The sequence below is a fragment of the Scylla paramamosain genome, chromosome 42 (assembly GCF_035594125.1).
Source record: "Scylla paramamosain isolate STU-SP2022 chromosome 42, ASM3559412v1, whole genome shotgun sequence".
NCBI lineage: Eukaryota > Metazoa > Arthropoda > Malacostraca > Decapoda > Portunidae > Scylla > Scylla paramamosain.
This window is the reverse complement of record NC_087192.1, coordinates 8,065,001-8,072,508: the sequence shown is the minus strand read 5'-3', so window position 1 is coordinate 8,072,508 and position 7,508 is coordinate 8,065,001. Positions and strand designations below refer to the sequence as shown.

Below are 7,508 nucleotides of genomic sequence, written 5' to 3'. Positions count from 1 at the left end.
TAAGTGGATTTTAAAAATGGTTTATGGTCCTGTTAAAAGTTGTGATTACAACACTTTTTATGTTATTGTCTCTCTATTTCAGCTTGTAACTAACTTTTCATTGCTTGAAAAAACAATTTGTATGTTTTAAAGTGTTTTATCTTGTTGTTGAGTCTAAATAGGTGGACTTTTCAGTGGTTTTTACTTGTTTTTTACACAATTTCGGTTTTATTTGTTTACTTCTTGTCCCAGGTAACTTTTGATTGTGTAAGATGATAGTTCATATTTTTAAAAAATTGCTTACGTTCCTAAAAATTCAAATGTTGTGGACTTTTCAATGATTTAAATGGTGCCGAATATTTCAACATTTTTTCCATATTTCATTTGGATATTTTTTAAATACTACTCAGGCTGGAGCTGTTATAATATTGTGGATATTAGTTAAAGTATTTGTCAAGTCAGAATATATAAGGCATTCGAGCCTAGCTCCATTTTTTCGAGGGGTCATTTTCAAAATGAAATCCGTTACGGTACGTAAAATAGCTGTGACGTCACGGCCGCCATCATGGACCCGGGACCTTGATCGGCTCCGCTGTCTCCTCGGTAATATTTATCGTATTTTGCAGTGTTTTCCTGGTGTTTCCACGTCTTTCTAAACTCAGACGTGTAGATAAGAGTAGAATGAGTAAGAAAATAAGAGAAATAGAGGAGGAAGAGGAAGGGAGAAGGAATAGAGGAGGTGGTAAAACAGAAAAATGCTAGGAAAATATTTAGGTTAATTTTCCCTGCTGCCCTGTCTGTCTTTGTAGTATTTGTCTTCCGTGACAGTGCTTTCAGTGTATATGGTGTGTTTAGGGGGTGTTGGAGTGTGTGTGGAGGTGTTTAGGGGGTGTTGGAATGTGTGTTGATGGGATTTGGTGATGTTTGAGTCAATATTTAGCGTTCCTGGTGTGTTTTGGGGTGTCTTAGGGTTGTTTAGGAGTGCTTTAAGTGTGTTTTGGACTGTTTTCAATGTTTTGGGATGTTTCAATTGTATTTTGGGATGTTATGGATGAGTTTGGGTGTGTTTTGTGTGGATACGGGTGAGTTTTGGGTCCGTTTGTGGGTATCTTAGGTCAGTCTGGGTGTGTTTTGGGGTGTTTTAAGTGTGTTTTGGGCCGTTTTCAGTGTTTTGGGATGTTTTAAGTGTGTTTTGAGATGTTATATATGAGTTTGAGTGTGTTTTGGGTAGGTACGGTGTGTTTTTGATGCGTTTTAAGTCAATTTGGGTGAGTTTTGGAGTATTTTAAGTGTTTGGGGATATTTTGGTGCACTTTCGATGTGTTTAGGATGTTTTTTTTTGTGCGTTTAGGAGTGTTCTGGGTATGGTTAAGGTGTTTTAAGGTGTTTTAGTGTGATTGGAGTTGCTTTTGAGGTGTTTTGGTTATGTTATAGGCATGTTGCAGATAAGCATTGGGTCTTTGAGGGTAGAAGTGGTGTGCTTGAGGTAAAATAAAAGATTCTGAGGTGTTTTGGAGAGGGGCTGTGATAGTAGAAGCGTGTCAGGGATGTTATAGCGTGTGTTGTGATATATGAAGCTACCAGATGCAAGTGGGGTGGATGTCTGGGTCTGGACGGGGTGTTGTGGTGTTAGAGTCCTAGCAGGGGGAGGTACTGGAGGTTGTAGGAATGGGTAGAGGGTAAACAGAGAGGTACACTGTAGGTTAGGTTAGGTTAGGCGTTGATTGGCGTTGATTCAGTAATACAAATTTTTTTCTCTTTTCAGATACAAATGTAGAGGGACAAAAGAGAAAAGCAGGAAGACCACCACCACCACCACCACCAGCACAGTGGAAGAAAGGTTACAGACAAGCGGGGAAATTTGAAAAAATGAATAATTAAACGCTTGCTGTCTTTTATTATCTTGAGTATAAGATGGTTATATGACAATCTCTCTCTCTCTCTCTCTCTCTCTCTCTCTCTCTCTCTCTCTCTCTCTCTCTCTCTCTCTCTCTCTCTCTCTCTCTCAGCTTAGGATTAGTAACCCCGTTGAAAGAAGTGACACCCTCGTTTTCTCTTATCGGATGTAAACAAAGTGGTAGTTTCCTTCCAGCTGGTGATAAAACTTTCTCTCGCTCTCCCTCACTCTCCCACGTCACGGAAGCAGTGATATAAAGCACACGAGGAGGAAGTGAGAAGATAATGAAGTTTGGAAGTTTGTGATACGTCAGAAGGTTACACCCATTTCCTGTCCAGATGTTGGTTATTAGGCCTCGTGTTTGTTTGTGTTCCCTAGTGTTGCTCTTGTGTTGAGAGGAATATAGTGCTGTGTGTGTGTGTGTGTGTGTGTGTGTGTGTGTGTGTGTGTGTGTGTGAAGGAAGAAAGGGGTGGTGTTTAGGGGTTTGGGATGGGAAAACGAGTGATTTGTTTTGTAGCCTTCAGAAAAAAAATATTAAGAAAGTTTTTACAGTGGGAAAATTTTGGTGCTGAGGGAGAAAATGACTAAAATATTACCTCAAATTTAACCTAAAGTGGTGGAGCTTCACACTCCTCAGCTGCCCCTAACCAAACCAAGCCTAACCCAAAGAAGCCTACCCTAACTTCTGTCTGGTGCTTCCTCCTCCCCAAGACTGGCTATCTCGTGTCTTAATCCCAAGCTAGCCTAACCAAACTTTACCTAATGTAACCTAAGCAATTCTGGTAATTGTCTAGAGTCCTTACCGGGCCTTATTACTGGTCTATTCACTTCAATTCTTTTACACATACCTTCACATGCACCTAAAACATCATTTTAAAGTGGGGGACAAATGCCCCCTTCCCTCTAGTCCAGCAAAATTGGGGACATGTCGGAAGGCGGGGTTTTTGGGTGGGGGAGACATAAATCAGCGAGCGATTTTCGGCCAGGTTAGGTTAGGTTAGGTTAGGTTAGGTTAGGTTAGGTTAGGTTAACCTAACCTAACCTAACCTAACCTAACCTAACCTAACCTAACCTGGCCGAAAATCGCTCGCTGATTTATGTCTCCCCCACCCAAAAACCAGGCCAGGTTAGGTTAGGTTAGGTTAGGTTAGGTTAGGTTAGGTTAGGTTAACCTAACCTAACCTAACCTAACCTAACCTAACCTAACCTGGCCGAAAATCGCTCGCTGATTTATGTCTCCCCCACCCAAAAACCCCGCCTTCCCACATGTCCCCAATTTTGCTGGACTAGAGGGAAGGGGGCATTTGTCCCCCACTTTAAAATGATGTTTTAGGTGCATGTGAAGGTATGTGTAAAAGAATTGAAGTGAATAGACCAGTAATAAGGCCCGGTAAGGACTCTAGACAATTACCGCAATTCTAACCTAGCCAAACCTTACCTAAGCAAGCTTAACCTAGCCAAGCCTTACCTAACCTAACCTAACCTCACCTAACCTAAAGAAGCCTAGCCAAACCTAACATAACCTAGCCTAGCCTAACCTAACCTAACCTCACCTAACTTAACAAAGCATAGCCAAACCTAACCTAACCTAGCCTAACCAAACCTAACCTAACCTACATCCTCTTCCCACGGCCCCACTTAACCAAACCTAATGTAACTTTCAGAGCAATGGCAACCCTCCGATCCGGCAAGCAAGTTGGTGGCAGCGATGGCGGTGGCGGTAGCAGTGGTGGTGAGGTGGACAGCAGGGACAGAGGGGCAGTACAGGCTGCGGACATCAAGGAGAAGGTGAGCAGGGTGTTGTGTTGGTGTGTGTAGCTAAGCTGAGATGTAAAGTGTTTGGTTGTCAACATGCTGCAATATTTGCCTCTCAACGCTCATGCAACACTGCCTCGATGCACAAGTGTGTCGGGAAACTGATTTAAAGTCGTAAAAATTTTCTCGTTTTACTTTATTTATTTATATATTTATTTTGTTTTATTTTATATATATATATATATATATATATATATATATATATATATATATATATATATATATATATATATATATATATATATATATATAGGAGGGACACTGGCCAAAGGCAACTAAATACAATAAGAAAAAAATACTGAGAAAAAATAAAAGATAAAAAAGACCTCACTTAACCTAACCTAACCTAACATATGCTAACTTAACCTAACCTAACCTCTTTTAACCTAACATAACCTAACTTAACTTAACCTAACCTAACTTCACTTAACCTAACCTAACCTCACGTAACCTAACCTAATATAACCTAACCTAACCTAACACCCACAGAGGAACGTGCGGACAAGCAAGGTGGTATTCGGCAGTCTGATCCTGGACCTGCTCGGCTTCACGGTGGTGCTGCCTCTGTCTCCTGCTCTCCTCGACTATTACTCCAAGCACGACTCCAGCAGCTTGTATTCCTCTGTGCTCTCCTGTGTTACTTATTACCAGCATATCATTGGCGTCCCTGTCTTGTTTTGGTGGTATGTGGGTGTGTTGTGTTTTGTATTGGTTTATATATTTCTAGTTTGTTTTTATTATTATTTTTTTCAATTTTTTTATCTTATTATCTATTTATTTATTTTTGTTTGTTTGTAGGGTGTGTGTGTGTGTTTGTTTGTGTTCCTGCTGTTCGATATTGCAGCTTGTTTTCTTGTTTTGTTTTTTTTTGTTTTATCCCCTTTCATTGTTCTGAGGATGTTTTCAGGTGTTTTTGGGGTGTTTTTGGGTGTTTTTTTTTGTGTTTTTTTTGGGTGTTTTGGGATGTTTTGGGATGTTTTTGTAGTGTTTTGTGGTGTTTTGGTGTATTTTGAGGGTGTTTTGGTGTGTTTTTGGAGTGTTTTGGGGTATTTTGAGGGTGTTTTAGTGTGTTTTTGGAGTGTTTTGGGGTGTTTTGGTGTATTTTGGGGGTGTTTTGGTGTGTTTTTGGAGTTTTTGGGTTTTTTGGGGTATTTTAAGGGTGTTTTGGTGTGTTTTGGAGTGGTTTGGGATGTTTTTGTGTGTTTTGGGATGTTTTGGTGTGTTTTGGGGTATTTTAAGGGTGTTTTGGTGTGTTTTTGGAGTGTTTGGGGATGCTTTGGTGTGTTTTGTGGTATTTTGAGGGTGTTTTGGCATGTTTTTGTAGTGTTTTGTGGTGTTTTGGGATATTTTGAGGGTGTTTTGATGTGTTTTTGTAGTGTTTTGGGGTATTTTGAGGGTGTTTTAGTGTGTTTTTGGAGTGTTTTGGGTGTTTTGGTGGAGTTAACGCTGACCTTCGCGACCCACCACAAGCATAGTTACGACTCATTGGCTCAGGGCCGCATGTTTTCCTTCCTGGGCCTGGTCATGGCAATCACACAGGGAAGGTTTATGCAAAGTGTTAAGACTGAAACTGAAAAAGCAACTGCCAATTATGTATGGTGTTTTCTGGGGTCTGTATGTGTGTTTGTGTGTGTTGGGGAGGGTTTGTGTGTGCGTGTGGCCGGGAGAGGGTTGCCTGTGTGTGTGTGTGTGTGTTTTCAAGGGTGTTTTCATGGTTCTCGTTTAATGGGCTGTAGTGGAAGTTGCTGGGGTTTTCAAGGGTATTTTCATGATTCTAGTTTAACAGGCTGTAGTGGAAGTTACTGAGGTTTACAAAGTATATTTTCAAATCTATATTTTTACTGTGTAGCCAAAGAATTATAATATAAAACAACAGGATTTATCAGTAACAATATTATTAAACCCACCACTGCCTCCTCTACCACCCTCACCATCCACAGGGCCTAATGATGATGATTCCTGCTTTCATCCTCATCGGGGCTAGCGAGACCAACCTGGGGCTGTACTCTGGACTGATGCTGTATGCCATAGGTGGGTCTCGAGGGGCTGGGATAACAGATAATTTAAATAAACACTCAAACACTTAAAAAAACACAAAATTCATGTTGGTATACACTTAAAAACACACTGAAATACTTATTAAGGCTGTTTGTTTGTTTGTTTGTTTGTAGGGTGTGTGTGTGTGTGTGTGTTTGTGTTCCTGCTGTTCGATATTGCAGCTTGTTTTCTTGTTTTTGTTTTTTTGTTATTGTTATTTTGTGTTTTATTCCCTTTCATTGTTCTGAGGATGTTTTCAGGTGTTTTTGGGGTGTTTTTTTGGGTGTCTTAGGGTGTTTTGGGATGTTTTGGTGTGTTGTGAAGTGTTTTGGTTTGTTTTGGAGTATTTTGGGGTGGTTAGGGGGTGTTTTGGAGTGTTTTGTGGTGTCGTGGAGGTGTTTTGGGACTTTTGGTGTGTTTTAAAGTGTTTTGGGATGTCTTTGGAATGTTTTGAGATGTTTAGGAGTATATTGGAGTATTTTGGTGTGTTTTGGGATGTTTTTGTATTGTTTTGGGATATTTTGAGGGTGTTTTGGTGTGTTTTTGGAGTGTTTTGGTGTATTTTGAGGGTGTTTTGGTGTGTTTTTGGAGTGATTTGGGATGTTTTGGGATGTTTTGTAGTGTTTTTGGGGTATTTTGAGGGTGTTTTGGTGTGTTTTTGGAGTGTTTTGGTGTATTTTGAGGGTGTTTTGGTGTGTTTTTGGAGTGTTTTGGTGTATTTTGAGGGTGGTTTGGTGTGTTTTTAGAGTGTTTTGGGGTGTTTTGGTGTGTTTTTGGAGTGTTTTTGGGGTATTTTGAGGGTGTTTTGGTGTGTTTTTGGAGTGTTTTGGTGTATTTTGAGGGTGTTTTGGTGTATTTTTGGAGTGTTTTGGGGTGTTTTGGGATGTTTTGTAGTGTTTTGGGATGTTTTGGTGTGTTTTGGGGTATTTTGAGGGTGTTTTGGTGTGTTTTTTGTGTTTTGGGATGTTTTGGTGTATTTTGAGGGTGTTTTGGTGTTGTGGTGGTGTTATATATAGTGTTTGTTTACTTTTTTTAACTTTTTGTGTGTGCGTGTGGCCGGGAGAGGGTTGCCTGTGTGTGTGTGTGTTTTCAAGGGTGTTTTCATGGTTCTTGTTTAATGGGCTGTAGTGGAAGTTACTGAGGTTTACAAAGTATATTTTCAAATCTATATTTTTACTGTGTAGCCAAAGAATTATAATATAAAACAACAGGATTTATCAGTAACAATATTATTAAACCCACCACTGCCTCCTCTACCACCCTCACCATCCACAGGGCCTAATGATGATGATTCCTGCTTTCATCCTCATTGGGGCTAGTGAGACCAACCTGGGGCTGTACTCTGGACTGACGCTGTATGCCATAGGTGGGTCTCGAGGGGCTGGGATAACAGATAATTTAAATGAACACTCAAACTCTTAAAAAAAACACAAAATTCATGCTGGTATACACTTAAAAACACACTGAAATACTTACTAAGGCTGGCGTACACATGTAAACTCGTACGCAAACACTGGTGTACACTTAGAAAAACACACACTTGGTAAGGCTGGTACACACACACACAAACCCACAAGAGATGCTGGTATATGCTCAGAAATCTTTACACATATTAGGTAAGGCTTGTATACACCAATCTAGATGTAGGTTGAATGAGATAGCTCGTACACTCTCTCTCTCTCTCTCTCTCTCTCTCTCTCTCTCTCTCTCTCTCTCTCTCTCTCTCTCTCTCTCTCTCTCTCTCTCTCTCTCTCTCTCTCTCTCTCTCTCTCTCTCTCT

The 7,508-nt window shown here is 40.3% G+C and overlaps 1 protein-coding gene across 6 annotated transcripts in view; it reads left to right on the top strand.

The window, feature by feature from the left end:
* The first annotated feature begins 1,996 nt into the window (after positions 1–1,996).
* LOC135093168 (major facilitator superfamily domain-containing protein 10-like) overlaps positions 1,997–7,508 on the top strand; it is an 8,041-nt gene continuing 2,529 nt past the window's right edge. For 3 of the 6 annotated variants that reach the window (XM_063992103.1, XM_063992099.1, XM_063992098.1), the window contains exons 1-5: positions 2,012–2,216; positions 3,542–3,665; positions 4,182–4,375; positions 5,633–5,723; positions 7,005–7,095. In XM_063992103.1, the coding sequence (XP_063848173.1) occupies positions 3,546–3,665; positions 4,182–4,375; positions 5,633–5,639 (321 nt within the window). In that variant the 5' untranslated portion in view covers positions 2,012–2,216; positions 3,542–3,545 and the 3' untranslated portion in view covers positions 5,640–5,723; positions 7,005–7,095. Of the gene's footprint in view, positions 2,221–3,541; positions 3,666–4,181; positions 4,376–5,632; positions 5,724–7,004; positions 7,096–7,508 lie in introns of all 6 variants that reach the window. The other 3 variants (XM_063992102.1, XM_063992100.1, XM_063992101.1) reach the window with 3 other exon arrangements.